Source organism: Megalobrama amblycephala, linkage group LG16 (assembly GCF_018812025.1).
Source record: "Megalobrama amblycephala isolate DHTTF-2021 linkage group LG16, ASM1881202v1, whole genome shotgun sequence".
Lineage (NCBI taxonomy): Eukaryota > Metazoa > Chordata > Actinopteri > Cypriniformes > Xenocyprididae > Megalobrama > Megalobrama amblycephala.
Window position 1 is genome coordinate 27,364,753 of NC_063059.1, and position 16,603 is coordinate 27,381,355.

Consider the following 16,603-nt stretch of genomic DNA (forward strand, 5'->3'; position numbering starts at 1 on the left):
TTGGCGATTCTATTACACGGAACGTGAAAATAGAGACACCAGCCACCATAGTCACATGTTTGCCGGGGGCCAGAGCACCTGACATCAAAGCAAATTTAAAAGTGCTGGCTAATGCTAAACGTAAATATTCTAAAATCATTATCCACGTCGGCACAAATGATGTTCGACTTCGCCAGTCGGAGATCACTAAAATTAACATTAAAGAGGTGTGTGAACTCGCAAATTCAATGTCAGCAGAAGTAATTTGTTCTGGCCCTCTTCCTGTTCGTCGGAGTGATGAGATAGTTAGCAGGTTATCATCACTCAATGGCTGGCTGTCTAAGTGGTGTCCGCAGAATAATATAGGTTTCATAGACAATTGGAAAAGCTTTTGGGGCAGACCTGATCTGTTGAAAAGAGATGGTATTCATCCCTCCCGGGATGGTGCTGCTCTTCTCTCTAGAAATTTGGCAAATAGTCTTAGAGCTGAAACATGACAAACCAGGGCCCAGATCAGGACGCAGACAAACTGGCTAAACCGACCGTCTGCTAGCCGCCTCACGTCACAGAACTCAAATAATTCACAGCACATAGAAACTCTTTCACCTAGATATTATCACATAGAGACTGTGTCTGTACCTCGAACTAGTAAATACAAAAAACTTCCGAAACCTTTTAAGGGTAAAAATTTAATTGATGTTCAAAAAATGAAAATCACAGATAAATCAGATAAACAAATGATAAAGCTTGGGTTACTGAATATTAGATCTATTTCTTCAAAAGCACTTATTGTAAATGAAATTATCACAGACAATAAACTAGACTTGCTGTGTTTGACAGAAACCTGGCTAAAACCAGACGATTACATTACTTTAAATGAATCTAGTCCTCAAGGTTATGATTATCGACACAATCCTCGACAGAAAGGCAAAGGGGGAGGTGTTGCTGTAATTTATAGTAATATATTCAGAATCATTCAAAAGAATTTCAAATATAACTCCTTTGAAGTGATGGTGCTTTATGTAACATTATGTAAGTTGACATTTGTGCTGGCTACTGTATACAGGCCACCAGGACACCATACTGACTTTATCAAAGAATTTGCTGATTTTCTATCAGAGTTAGTACTGGCTGCGGATAAAGTCCTTGTTGTTGGTGATTTTAATATCCATGTAGATAATAATAAAGACGCATTTGGATTGGCATTTGTAGACATTTTAAACTCTATTGGAGTTAGACAACACGTGTCAGGACCCACTCATTGTCATAATCATACCTTAGATCTAATACTGTCGCATGGAATTGATATTGATGCTGTTGAAATTCTACAGCAGAGCGATGATATATCAGATCATTATTTAGTGTCGTGTATAATACAATTAGCCAAGGCTACAAAACCACCACCCAGCCATAAATATTGTAGAACCATCACGTCTACCACTAAAGATTGCTTTATAAATAATCTCCCTGAGCAGTTTCATCGCCTTAGTATACCTGACAACTTAGAAGAACTCGATGCTGCAACAGAAACTATTGGCTCTCTCTTTTCCAGCACATTAGATGCAGTCGCTCCTTTACGTCTAAAGAAGATTAAGGAAACTAATCCAACGCCGTGGTATGATGAGCACACTCGGGCTCTAAAACGAGCTGTTAGAAAAACTGAACGTAGTTGGAAGAAAACAAAACTAGAAGTTTTTCGCCTTTCGTGGAAAGAAAAAATTATTGAGTACAGAACGGCTATAAGAAATGCTAGATCTACTTATTTTTCAAATCTCTTAATAGAAAACAAACATAATCCTAGGTATTTATTTGACACAGTGGCTAAATTAACTAGAAACAGAGATTCAACTGCTGACGTTTCCATAGAGCACAGCAGTAATGACTTTATGAACTTCTTTACTTGCAAGATTGATAATATTAGAGAGAAAATTAAAAACATGCAACCGTCCACAGTTTCGCTTCAGACAGTGCACTGTAGTGTCCCTGAGGTAAAACTAGAATCATTCGCCGCTATAGGAGAGGAAGAATTATCTAAACTTATCAAATCATCAAAATCAACGACATGTATGTTAGACCCAATGCCGACTAAACTACTGAAAGAAATGCTTCCAGAGGTCGTAGGTCCACTTCTTGATATAATTAATTCATCCTTAACACTAGGATACGTGCCAAAAACCTTTAAGCAGGCTATTATTAAACCTCTTATTAAAAAACCTCAACTAGATCCGAGAGATTTAGTAAATTACAGGCCAATCTCGAATCTACCTTTTCTGTCAAAGATACTAGAAAAGGCAGTTTCAACACAACTGTGCTCCTTTTTAGAAAGAAATGGAATCTGTGAGGATTTCCAGTCAGGATTTAGACCATACCATAGTACTGAGACTGCTCTCGTTAGAGTTACAAATGATCTACTCTTATCATCCGATCGTGGCTGTATTTCTCTATTAGTGTTATTAGATCTCAGTGCTGCTTTTGACACTATCGATCACAACATTCTTTTAAAAAGACTTGAAAACTATATTGGCATTAGTGGAATTGCTTTGGCATGGTTCAAATCGTACTTATCTGACCGTTATCAGTCTGTAGTAGTTAATGAAGAGATGTCGTATCGCTCACAAGTTCAATATGGAGTACCACAAGGCTCAGTACTAGGACCGTTGCTTTTCACTCTGTACATGCTGCCCTTAGGAGAGATAATTAGGAAGCATGGTGTTAGTTTTCACTGCTACGCTGATGATACTCAGCTCTATATTTCCTCGCGCCCTGACGAAACCTACAAATTCACAAAACTAACAGAATGCATAGCTGACATTAAAAACTGGATGACAAGAAATTTCTTATTATTAAATTCAGAAAAAACTGATATCCTAATCTTTGGACCAAAAACTTCCTCACGAAAAAACCTTGAATACTCCCTAACGCTTGACGGGTGCTCCATTAAACCTTCGTCCTCAGTTAGGAACCTGGGTGTGCTCTTCGATACCAATCTTTCATTTGAAAGTCATGTTTCTAGTATCTGTAAAACCGCCTTCTTCCATCTAAAAAATATATCTAAATTACGACATATGCTCTCAATGACAAATGCGGAACAGTTGGTTCATGCATTCATGACCTCAAGACTAGATTATTGTAACGCTCTACTGGGTGGTTGTTCTGCTCGGCTTTTAAACAGACTACAGTTGGTCCAAAATGCGGCAGCTAGAGTTCTTACTAGAACCAGAAAGTATGACCATATTAGTCCAGTTCTGTCAACATTACATTGGCTCCCTATTAAACATCGTATAGATTTTAAAATCTTGCTACTTACTTATAAAGCTCTAAATGGTTTAGCTCCCCAGTACCTAAGTGAGCTCTTAATGCATTATAGTCCTTCACGTTTATTGCGATCTCAGAATTCAGGCCAGTTGATAATACCCAGAATATCAAAATCAACTGAAGGCGGCAGATCCTTTTCCTATTTAGCACCTAAACTCTGGAACAATCTTCCTAGCATTGTTCGGGAAGCAGACACACTCTGTCAGTTTAAATCTAGACTAAAAACACATCTCTTTGCTCTTGCATACACATAACACATTATCAATACATTAACATTTTTCAAATCCGTTAAAGGATTGTTACGCTGCAATAATTAGGTCGGCCGGAACCGAGAACATTTCCTATAACACTAGATATACCTGTACATCAGAATAAGAATGGCATCTACGCTAATATCTGTCTCTCTGCTTATCCTGAGGTTTGCCGGGTGCTGGATCCAGGCCGTATCCAGATCAGATGGAGAACCTGTGTCTGGACCTGACTACAACGTAGCCCAGGAGACAATGGGCCTACAGATCCAGTTCTGGCTGCATCTATAATTCAGATTTTTAATCCCCGTATCCGCTTACATATATTTATATATAATCTATTTTTAATCTCTATAATAAAAATGTATAATTCAGATTTTGATCTCCATATCCATTTACATATATTATATATATCTTCCAAGGGGTTTTTTCCCTCCTAGGACTTTTTTCCCAGTGTTAGCACGCTGGGTTTTTCTCCTAGGGGGTTTTTTCCACCCCTGGGAGTCAGCCGACATTGGCTTAATGTAGCACCATCTTGTATATGTTACATATTACCACGCTTGTTTGTACAGCTTATTTTTAACCACTTCCCTTTTTTCTGTGCTTCTAATATGTAAAGCTGCTTTGAAACAATTACCAATTGTAAAAGCGCTATATAAATAAATTTGACTTGACTTGACTTGACAATCACAGAGAGGCACAAAATCACTCTCCAGAACATTTTCATTCACTGTTCCTTTCTAGTGGGAAGATTTCCCTGCCTTCATCCAGAATGCAGAATCTCTGGCAATATTCAAAAGACAGCTGAAAACTCATCTCTTTTGTGAGCACTTAACCTCATCATAAAAAAACCCTATCCTTTCATTTCCTTTAATCCCTCCCTATTCTTTTTGTATTCCTCACTTGTAAGTCGCTTTGGATAAAAGCGTTTGCCAAATGAATAAATGTAAATGTAAACTATTACAAAGTTCATAAAACATATTTCAAGAGGAAAAGAGCTTCATCCTTAATTCATGGGATCCAGGCTTTAAAGCTGTTTTGTTAAACAAGCCAGAATAGAACTATGCAACACCGCTGGCCAGACGGAGCCATGGGGTGGAGAGACGGAGCACAGAGGATGTCTCGCAAGTCAGTGCAGGTGAGGCAACATCCAACTGAGGTGGAGCCGGATCAAGGGAGCCTGAGGTAGAGTGACGGGAACAGAGGCTGGAGGCAGAGTCAGAGGATCCACTCGCCTGGTAGGAGCTGGATGATGGAAGGCCTGAGAGGGGAGATCAAAGAGGAGACGAGGGGCTTACGGGAGACAGTGGAGATGGGGCTGATGGTTGGACTGGCTGATTTTGAAAGAGGACTCAGGAGAGAAGGGCTAGCTGTGAACTGAATGGAACCAGCGCGAACACAGGAAAATTCTCCATTGTGCAAGAGGTGACTGCACTGCTGGTGAGTCCATTGATTTTCTGTCTTGGTTTTGTGTTCTGTCACGCTATGGCTGTATAAGCGCACAACAAAGATGAAGTATATCACACTAACAGTCTTAATTGATTACACAGAGATAATTAACGTAGCAAGGAACATCTACATAATGCATAACTCAGTCAATGACCATGGAAACAAAGTAGCAAAGGAAACACTGGCAAATAGGAACTGAACACAATGAACACAAAACCAAAACTGACTATACAGTACATGTTACAGATATAATATATGGCCAATTATAAAATGCTTGACAAAACTCTCAGATGCCACTATGGTGTTATTCATAATTTATTTATATTAATTCCACATATTCTCAATGCTTTTTACATGGAAGAGGTCTTTGATGATTTTTTCACCAGGGTCAGACAAACACATTAGCCATCTGAAGATTTACACAAAATAACAACGGATTATTACACAGTTTTACACTGTAAAAGATTTTATACTCCAACATCTATTCCATTGACTTTGTAGGGTCATAATCAAGGACAACATTGTCACGATTGTCGGAAAATGCTCAGTTCTGTTGTATCCCAGATGGCTGGTTTTAAAGTATCACTTATAAAGCTAAATTAATAACATGGTGCATGGATAAAAAATATTGCTCTGTAGTCTTATACATCTTGCAATGACAGTATTAAATTATCTAATTTTAGCCACTTGTATGGAATATGCAACCTCCTGTCAGCAAGTCTTTTTTGTTTGCATGACAAAACAGGAATAATTGCACTGTCCAAGAGATCAACACACTCAGCCCTTACAAAAAAGTACTGTGCTGGTACTGTGGTATCAGATGGTAATACAACAGTACCTGGTATTGTACCATGGTACTGTATAATTACCATATTCATGTATTGTAGAAAATACAATACATGGTCATCCAAGATATTTCAAAAATACCATGGTACCATGTCCAAAAACATGGTACATTTTTGTAAGAGAAGACAAATATACTTTCTCTTTCCTAGAACTATAAACACACACTTCCTAATTCTCTAATTCTCTCATTCTCAAACAGACCTCTCCTCCAAACACACAAACACACACATAAACACTTATTAGAGCACATTAGGAATGAGCAGGTGTCTGTAGCATTCCATATTGATGCATTCCATACTATAGACTATCAATGATAACTATAACCTATATGTTATATATACACTACTCTTTCCAGCGTCTTATTCTGTATTCTGTCTATATCTATGTATTACACCTTGGGCAGGGTGGGATTTGTCAATGCAAAAACTACACTACACAGTCAAACATTCACACACACTGACAACAACAACAGCAACAGCAACAACAATAATAACATACATAAAGATTACAATATACCTCTTTAAGTCCAAAGCTTTTCTTCATAATACTTCAAGGGATCAAAGAAATAGTCCAAAAAAGTCAGAATATTTTCAGGGTCATAAATGGGACTGTGCTCTTCATATTTATTTAGTCCAAACCAAGTGTTTTTCAGTAACTTGTCCAGCTGAAGACCACAAGGTGAAATTCAAAGCTCCCCTTTACTTGTGGACAAGCTCTCAGCAGAGATTTGGAAAAGAACAATACAGCTTTCTAACATCATCAAAGAGAATATGACATACCTTTACTGCTCTTAGCACTGCCATTAAAAGAAATATTCATCGATATTCAACTCTCACCCCACATATTATACACACATATACACATACTCACACATATTAGCATTTCTCTGCTTAATGATATTTAGAAAGCTTGTCACATAGTCTCTCTTAAAATTGTGCTTATCTCTGGAAGCAGCATGACAGCAGGCCTGTATTTGCAGGTCAGGATATGTACTTGCAGTACCTATTCTGGCCACTAGAGTAAGACGAAAGGCTGGTGGACAATGAAAAGGGATTAGGAGTGATGTTAGTCAAAATGTAGATCTTAGGCTTTTCTCAGAGATGCTCAATTGTAGTTTGACTTTTACACATGTTAGAATGAAAAACCTTAAATTGCCCTATCGAAATTCCAATCCTGCTGAGGCATCCAAATTGGTTTCCAATTTGGTTTCAGAAAAAACTTCAAGAAGCTTGATTGTTTCACACTCCCAAAAGAATCGGATATACTTTTTCATTTTTAATCTAACATGGCCTCCAACTGGTCTGCAAGGTCATCAAACATGCTGCCAATATCATCGAGAATGTTAACTGTGCTCTTGTTGTCCACATTGGAGCTGAAGAGGAAAAGAAAGAGAAATTAGGGGAAACGGAATGGAAGAGTTTCAACAAGTAACATCATCATCATACAATGAAGAGACTGTTTAGAGCCAAGTAGGAAGAACAGAATTTATTTTAGTGTCCTGTAACATCTACTTATATACCTGTCATCCTTCTTAATCTTCTCCTCTACTACTTCCAGAGCAGCAGCCAGGGACGCACTGGTCTCCTCCAGTCTGAGTTGCACCATGTTCCCTGAAGCAGAGCCCCCCGTTTCAGCAACTATCAATAATCCTTGGCTTTCCACCTCTATTTTTCCATCTCCATCTTGTGCTTCACCCTCTACTTGTGTCTGTCTGGCTACGCCTACCTTCCTTCTTCTCATTACCACCGGTTCTGCTCCCTCCCCTGTCTCTCTGAAATGACTCCCTGCTGAGGAACCTGAAATCAGGCCTTGTTCACCTTGATCAACCTGGATCAGACCTGTCCGTTCCATTCTAGCAATTCCGACTTCCTCTACTCTTTCTTGCTTTCTTGCTTCATCTTCCTCTCTTTGTTTCTCTACTTCTCTCAGCCTCTTTTGCATATCCACTCCAGGCAGCTCCACTTCTAGAGGGCTTGGGATGTCCACTGAGAGACCAGCCATGGAAGACCTCGGGGGCTTCACTGGAGCTGAACCTGAACCTGGTGTAGAGGGTGTTTGTGGGGTTTGGGGTGTCTGGGGTGTCTGTGGGCTCTGAGCTGGAGAAGTTGTTGGACGTGGAGACAGCATGCTTCCCTCCATTGGTTTTGTGGTGACCGGACTCAAAGTCTGTGGTGGATGTTCCAGTTGTTCAAATGAAGCAGGACTAAAGGAGGCACTGGATGGGCTGAGAACATCTGCCTGAGGAGAGCCGGGAGTTCCAATGGTATGGATTGGCTTGATTTTTACCGGTTTGGGCAGTGTAGGAGGAGGACTTGGTTTGGGAGATACTGGAGGAGGGATTTTCTTAGCCTCCACTATAAAGAGAAAAAAAAAACATGTAATGTACAACTTATTCAAATCCTTTAAGAAAATTTATTTTACTACATCAACCAGATAGCAGGAAGGTCTCGATGGCTATCAAGCTAAGTTGAGACCTGGTTTCCTTGAACTGCTGTCTAAAAATACCCATGAATTTCATGCATGCGTGCATTTCTATATTGGCTTACTAGGCTGATTTATGCTTGCTTGCAAGTTTGCTACAGATATACCAGTTTGCAGGACAAAGGGTGAGATAATATGAGGAACACAATGACCCCATAGATAACATTCTTACCTGGGCTATGTTGACCTTCTGGTCCAGGTAATGGAACCCTCCTTGTAGGAGTTGGGGGATCGAGTTTCCGAAGGGCCATTGCTGGTTTAGGTGAAACTGGGGGTTTTAGTATTTGTCTGGGAAGAGAGCCAAAGCCATCGTGTAGCAGTTCTTCATCTCTACCACCATCTCCAAAGCAAGCTTCTGATACAGGTCTTCTCCGAAAGTTCTCTGGCCCATCTCCATCAGTGCCATTACTCTGTGGTGGAGCCAATGCTTTGGGCCTTCGCTTTATCGTGCTAGTTTCTGTCAGGTTAAAATGTTCACCATCTGAGTAATGTGGTGGTCGTGGTCTTCTCAAAGTTGCTGTGGCATCCATCCGTGACCACTCCTCTTGTGGCAGAGAAGAAACACCCCCTTCCAGATGAGTGATCATGGAACGTGGACGTGGCTCAGGGGCCTGTTTAATTGGTTGGGATTCACAAGGTGCTGGTCCATGATGTGCGAGGTCATGCATGGCTCGGCTAATATCAGCCTCTTGTACATCATTGTCAGGCTGCTTTTGAGAGTCGTAAAATTCACTGATTGTGCGGCGGCGACTATCTGCGTCGGAATTCAGAACTTCACGGTTCTGCCGCAGGAGGTTTTGGCTTGCCTAGAGGTAAAACATCAAAACTCAGTTAGGTGTCAATACTCACCATCAGAAATATAAATGCATTGCATAGTTCAAAGTACTTAAATTGACTTAAAACAGTGCTATTTAACTAATAAAAATGATACCAGGAACTTTTTAAGATAGTAAATAGTAACAATTCTAATGTCAGGTAGATTGAAATATTTTGTCAAAATATTTTATCAGCAATAATTGCTCTGAATCTTAAAGTTAACCACAGAATGTTTGTTTTATTTTAAGATTAACTGTTCAATTACCTGCAAATAACTACTTCCACTTCCTTTACCACTGCCTCCAAGATTAGACATTTCAAGCATGGCAGCAATGTCTCTAACGCTGCCCCCAGATGAAGTTTTTTCGGAGGCAATTCCACAATCGCTACGTCTGCGCTCCCTGTATGTCACATTGAGTAGCAAATTGTTAGCCCTATTTTCGCCAGACCTTACATCATCAGCCACAGTCTCGTCAGCCAGGTTACCAGTGGAAATGGAAGAGCACGAGCGTTTTGGTGGAGTTGGAGGACGAGTCCGTCTGCGGGGCCGAGCTGTAGCGAATGACTGACTGCGATTGACACTGTTGATGTCAAGGGTTTCACCAGAGGCCTTTGCTGAACTGCTGGGAGTGACCCTATGTCCACCTAGTGTTGCGTATTTCACAGAGGAATCTGGCAAGGGTAAGTCATGCTCAGAATCAGTAACACTATGTCCACGTCTTGGCTGGGATGGAGTTTGACCATTGCCCTCTTCAGTTTCTCCTTCATGTGGTAAGCAAAGTAATGGAACGTTACGAGCGTGAGCATGCGAACGGGGAGAGTCACAAGGCCCTCTGGCCCTGCTGTGTGTTTTTAGCGGGGAGGAAGGGATGTGTGAAGGAGAATTTGAAGCAGAAGATGAGCTTCTGCCTTTAGTAGGGGTGTGTGGAGGTGTTGGAGTGGGACTCTCAATTGAGCTAGGTTTCTTCAGAGGAGGAGGAGCATTAGTTCTTTGTATGCCTCTGCCTTGGGTGCCCTGTCGGGGAGAGCTACGACCTTCCGTTCTTTTGCGTGTTCGAACAGAGGGGGCAGAGTTCACATCTGGTTCTGTGCTGGTTTCAAATGATTGTTTTGAGTCTGTGCTTTCTTCTATCTGGCTTTCCTTGGTGGGAATGTCTGCTTCTGGAGATTCACTCAGTCGTTTGACGGCTAACATCAACTTCTTCTGGTGTCCTTGGTGGGAAAGAAAAAAATAAAGCAGTGGACAGTTATTATTTTTGTTTGTGAGGTTGAACCTGTAATCTTTTTCCTGTAAACTTTTCCCTATTTTGACAGCATTAATGACACCTGGTACCCTGACATTGACATCAGGCAAAAATGCACCATAAACATTAAAACAGATATATGTAAAATAAGACAAAAACAACATGTATAAAAGAAGACACAAAGAAACCATATACACATTAACATTTAGCAGACACTATTACTAGCTTCTTCTTGAAAGTACTCATGCCACCACAGAGGAACACAGAAAGAAAAAATCACTCCTGAGTGTTCAAATGTCCTCTTATTAGGGATGGGTAAATGAAGCCTCATGAAGCACTGAGGCTTTCCCCTGACTGTTCCGGGAAAAGATTCAAAGCTTCAAGAGTGTCGAGAACAGCGCCATCTGGTGCTTATTTAAAACATATCAGCCAGAAGCTTTTGGAAGAAGCTCTGTCAGATAACGTAACCACCAGACGCTCCACAGTTTCAATGTTATGTGTACAAATAAAAGCCTTACCTGTGTGTTTCATTTGTCCATTAAATAAATTAATTTACCCTTTAAAGTGTGACAATAAAATATAATATGACCTTACATGATTTAATATGATGTAATGTACTATTTATCTCTACACGCATTCACTAGTGAAAAAGGACATTGTGTTATAGGATTATCTGTTTTTAAATGTGCTTATGACACTTTGATAGTGCTTGTGTAACTGTAGGAAAGACAGAAAGGGGATACAATTGTGTTAATTATTTTTATTGACCCATCAACCAGACTGAGCCAACGAGGACTCGTTAAGTAAGATCTGGGGTTCGAACCTTCTGATACGCAAAGCGAAACGCGCACGTGATTGGATAGAAAGTGAGGCTTCATTTGTCATCAATCACGTGACCAATACACACCCCGATACGGGGCTTCGCTAGAAATTGTGTCGCATGCGCGATACGCACATCGAAGCCTCAGTGTCATACGTAACATCACTACCTCTTATTCCTCATGGTGTTCAAAAGCAAAATGTAGTTGGTGAAGCTGCTTGATCAAGAATGTCTTGCTGGTTAAATTAGTTAAAATGTCTGATTGGGCACACCAGCTTATGCATCCCTCACTTGAGACGACCATCCAAAACACAGTTTACTGGTGACCAACTATGCAAATCTTTTCAGCTGGGATATCATGAAAAAATATGTTTATTATACATATAAACATAAGTATGTGTAGTATACTTGCCTAGTTTAGTGATGCCAATCTCCTTAAGGTCCTCCAGAGTAATATCACTAATGAAGTCCATGTTGTCGTAGCCGTTCTGAACCAGAGTCTGGTAGTATTGATTCAGACCAATTGCAGACAGCCACTCAGCCAGACTGGACTGTAAGGTTACACAGATATTTAGTAACTGATATGTAAGATGTATTCTTACATATACATACAGTGGGGTCCAAAAGTCTAAAACCCAGTGAAAACAGGTTAATAGTAATTTTGACTTTACAAATTTTATGATGTTTTTAATTATTACTATTAGTGGAAATGAGATAATCAGCAAAACACTGCTTATATAAACAATTTAAATGAATTTGAGAATTGATTTGTTCTTCTTTTGCTTCATGTATAACAGAAATAGTACAGTATCTTAAATATTTCTTACTCATTAAATTGTTTTTCAAAATAATAAAGCTTTCTTATTATTTTTAATAATAGATACATTTTTATTAGGAGTTCCAGACTTCTGAAACCCGACTTTATTTCTCTTACAGGTTTCTCTTGAGGTATCCAGTCTGGGATGTTCATTTTGCCGATCTCTGAAAGCATTTTTTTCCTGTGCCCTGGTTTTGTCACCCCAATAGCAGTGAGGTCCTGTAGGGCAAACACACACACACACACACACACACACACACACACGCTGATTATTCTGACTATTATTATAATGCACAGTGGCCCCCAAAAATAATTTGGACACTTAAGTCACTATCCAAAATATAATGATATATTTTAAGTGTTAAAATACATTTTGAGGCCACAGTACAAATAAATAAAGAAATGAATAAATAAGTACAGAATGAAACATTTATTCAATCTTTAATAGAATAAAGAATTGATCACTTATTACTTCAAGATACTTTGAATCATATATTGAATTCTTATAGAGCTATATGGAATGATGATTGACAGTGTTTATCGTAGCTTTGTGTTTGTGTTACCTCTGGTGTCATTCTGCTGATGGTCTGCAGGTCATAACCAGCAGTGAGAAAGTTTGCTGTGTAGAACTGCAGCTGTGCACTAGTGAGCCATTCAACAACAGCCTCTGAGCTCTACAACACACACACACACACACACACACACACACACACACACACACACAAGCACACACACACACAGTATGGCAGGGAAAGACAGAAACGCATCAATAATTCAGACATTGCTTTGACAGAGTCATGATTCCAAGTCCTGGTATAAAAGTGTGTCAGGTAGTACACTGTATAACCACTGTGTGGCAGCAAATAATATTCTTGTTTCAAAATCATACAGAATACACAAACCAAGCATGCCATAGTAATACTGTGGTTTTTGGACATACCTGTATTCTTTGAAACACCTTCACATTTATAATCATGATGTTACAAAATATTTCTATTTCATATAAGTGATGTTCTTTTGAATGTTCTACTCATCAAAGAATCCTAAAAAAATGTATTACAGTTTCCACAAAAAAAAAAAAAAAAAAAAAAAAAATATTGATAATAAAATAATAATACTGATCACAGTAATGATGCTGAAAATTCAGCTTTGCCATCACAGGATTAAATTACATATAAAATATATATCCAATCAGTAACAAGTTATTTTAAATTGTAACAACATTTCACAATATTACTGTTTTTACTGTATTTTTGAACAAATATATGCAGCCTTGGTGAGCATAAAATACTTAAAAAAAAAAAAAAAAAAACACTTTTGAACAGTAGCATATGTTTACAAGTGATTAATCAAGCTTTACTTTCATACTTACAATATTCATTCTCTTTAAAAGACTAACCCACCAAATATCTGACCATACAAGAGACAAATATAGAAACATTAAAAGATTAGTTCACTTTTAAATGAAAATCACCACAAACTTTACTCACCTTCAAGCCAATATAGGTGTATATGACTTTTTTCTTTCTGATGAACACAATCAGAGTTATATTAATACATATTCTGATGCATCCAGGCTTCATAATGGCAGTGAACGGGACCAATGAGTATGAAGCTCAAGAAAGTGCATCCATTAATAAAGATAGTAAAATATCTAGCTTTTGCCAGACCACCTTCTGTATTCAACTTACAAAGAAAGTGTATCACCTCTCAAGATTTATACTCGTTATTCCCTTTCACAGCCATTATAAAGTTTGGATGTGTCAGGATATTTATTAATATAAAAGAAGAAAGTCATATACACCTAGGATGGCTTGAGGGTGAGTAAATCTTAGGGTAATTTTCATTTTAAAGTGAATTAATCCTTTAAGATTAACATAAACAAATCTGGACCACCACACACACACTTGCCTTGCTCTCAGCTGAAGCTTCATCTTTCCTCTGCAGCAATGGATCCACAAATGGTTTCTTCTTTTGCTGACGTGGGGCAGCAGTTGCACTCTGAGTGCGCTGAGAAGACACTACAGCAAAAAAAAAGTGAATAAAATGTGAAAACATATTTTTACTCACCAGGAATACATGTATGGGCTTATTAAAACATCTGGAGGCATAGAACAATGGACATATGAGATGTGTACAAATGAGACATATGAGACAAACCTGTATTCTAAGATCAGTCTAATATTTGAATGTATATAGGGCTTTAAATGCATAAAATAAAAAACAACACAATGGCCCCAAAAAGTATTTGCACACACCTAAAACTGATCTTATGGCATTTTATAGCAAAATATCAAACCAATGGCATTTATTTTAAAGAAATAAAGCACAAACACACTCTTCAAAAAATTATAAATCAATAGTTTTGCAGGTTTAATGACTTCATACATCCCCTAAAATTCATCTGAACACCAGTAATTGAACAAGAAAAGTGAAGTTAGTTCTGAAAATGTTGGTATACATATCGTAGTACCTGAATTAGGATCTAAAGACTGTGATTGGTCCATAAGATGTTCTTTTGCTTTGGCTGACTGGGACAGCACCGTGGCCAACAGCTAAAACACACACGCAAATGCACACATACATGATCAGTAATGTGAGAAATAGAGAGAAAGACAGACAAAGAGAGAATTTACACATCTGTCCTCATGTGCATCTATGGTCTTTGTGTGCGCCGCACCTTCACGCCCTCGGCCTGAGCATGCAGTCCTGGCACATTGAGGCCATGCGTGTTAACTCCCGGCGAGTGTGTGGGGGTGGTCGGCACGGGCACTGGTGAGTTGGTGAGGTGAGCGTTGGCATTACTGCTTTGTCCGCTAGTAGATGAACGTCCACTGGTTAGACTGCCTGTGCTGCCCATACTGCCAACACTGCCCCCTGCTGGCAGGTATACGTTATCATGCAAGAAACCAGAAATAAAAACTGTTGACTATGTCCATGTTTGTGCATATGCTTTATTTATATAGTACACTTCAGACATTGCTAAAATTACTAAAATTGCAAGTAACTTTGCAACTACATGCCAACTATAGCAGTCTGCTTAATATCTGCTATAACTTTACTTTGATGGTCCCCAACAGACATTCTACTGACTATAAGCAGTGTTGGAGAAAGTTACTTTTAAAAGTAATGCATTACAATGTTAGGTTACTCCCTAAAAAGTAACTAATTGCGTTACTTAGTTACTTATATGTAAAAATAATGTAAGCAGTACAACTGTTTTCAACATTGATAGTAATAAAAAATGTTTCTTGAGTAGTAAATCAGCATATTAGAATGATTTCTGAAGCATCATGTGACACTGAAGACTGGAGTAATGATGCTGAAAATTCAGCTTTGATAACAGGAATAAATTACATTTTAAAATATATTCAAATACATAACAGTTATTTTAAATCGTAATAATATTTCACAATATTACTGCATTAATGTATTTTTGATCAACTAAATGCATTCTTGTTGACCATATAAAAGACTTCTTTCAAAAACATTGAAACAATTGTGCTGACTCCAAACTTTTGAATGGTAGTGTATATTTTTAAATCTATAAATATTTCATGTAGTATCCTAATTAATAAGAGACCATAATAGCTGCAAACATAATAAACATAAATAAATTAAAATAGTTTTAGATAAAGTATATCACACTACAGGACACTGCTCACATCACATTAACTGTCCATTGAAAAACTTTGTATTTACCAGCTAAAGGTTTTCTCAGTACCCAAATATCCTCATTTGCGCCGCTCTGCTGGCCGCTGAGGGTCGGAGAACCATGAGGGCTGGAAACGGAGCCTCTTGAACCTGAAAGATATCACACACAAACATAGTAAGGTAAGAATTAAATACATTGCTTTGCAAACTCCTAATTGGCAAAAACAGATCCACACCGAGGGAGCAGATAGTAAAGGGAACATTTGGGGCAGTTCAAATGGACTGTAGCATATCCAACAGTTATCTGGGATCCTTGCTGATGAAAATGTATGTTATGTTTGTGAATACAGTACCAAAAAAAACAAAAAAATATTCAAACCCCTGTTAGCTGTGAAATATTATGTCTAGCACTGGGGGGAAAAAAAAGAAAAGATTTTCATTACTCTAATATAGTAATTTCTATAGTATTACAGAAAGTATATATATATATTTTTTTAAATATGCATAAAAAGAGAGTGTAACAAATAATACACTACTGTTCCAAAGTCTATGGTCGGAAATATTTTTAATGTATTTGAAAGAAGTCTCTTATGCTCACCTAGACTGCATTTATTTGATCGAAAATATAATACAGTAATATTGGGAAATATTATTACAATTTAAAATAACTGTTTATTATTTTAATATATTTTAAATGTAATTTAATCCTGAAATTTATCTAAAACATTTTTTTTTGTTTCAATATAAAAGTCTTTATTGTCACTTTTGATCAATTTAATTAATCATTGCTGAATAAAAGCATTAATTTCTTAAAAAATACATTGAACAGTAGTGTATATAATACACAGTATAATCATGAAATGCTAAATATGTCCCTTTTCAGATTATGATCACTTTTGCATTGTATGGTAAAGAGAATTGGAGGAACCTATGC

General features: G+C 38.1%; 1 protein-coding gene across 1 annotated transcript in view; it reads right to left on the reverse strand.

The window, feature by feature from the left end:
• Nucleotides 1-5,290: 5,290 nt before the first annotated feature.
• si:dkeyp-9d4.3 (caskin-1) overlaps nt 5,291-16,603 on the reverse strand; it is a 63,411-nt gene continuing 52,098 nt past the window's right edge. The window contains exons 12-22 of the mRNA XM_048161368.1: nt 15,718-15,819; nt 14,696-14,895; nt 14,489-14,570; nt 13,927-14,036; nt 12,579-12,689; nt 12,133-12,234; nt 11,611-11,749; nt 9,400-10,346; nt 8,491-9,124; nt 7,357-8,191; nt 5,291-7,209 (exon numbers count right to left, since the gene is read on the reverse strand). Coding sequence (XP_048017325.1) covers nt 7,113-7,209; nt 7,357-8,191; nt 8,491-9,124; nt 9,400-10,346; nt 11,611-11,749; nt 12,133-12,234; nt 12,579-12,689; nt 13,927-14,036; nt 14,489-14,570; nt 14,696-14,895; nt 15,718-15,819 — 3,359 coding nt within the window. The 3' untranslated portion in view covers nt 5,291-7,112. The remainder of the gene's footprint in view (nt 7,210-7,356; nt 8,192-8,490; nt 9,125-9,399; nt 10,347-11,610; nt 11,750-12,132; nt 12,235-12,578; nt 12,690-13,926; nt 14,037-14,488; nt 14,571-14,695; nt 14,896-15,717; nt 15,820-16,603) is intronic.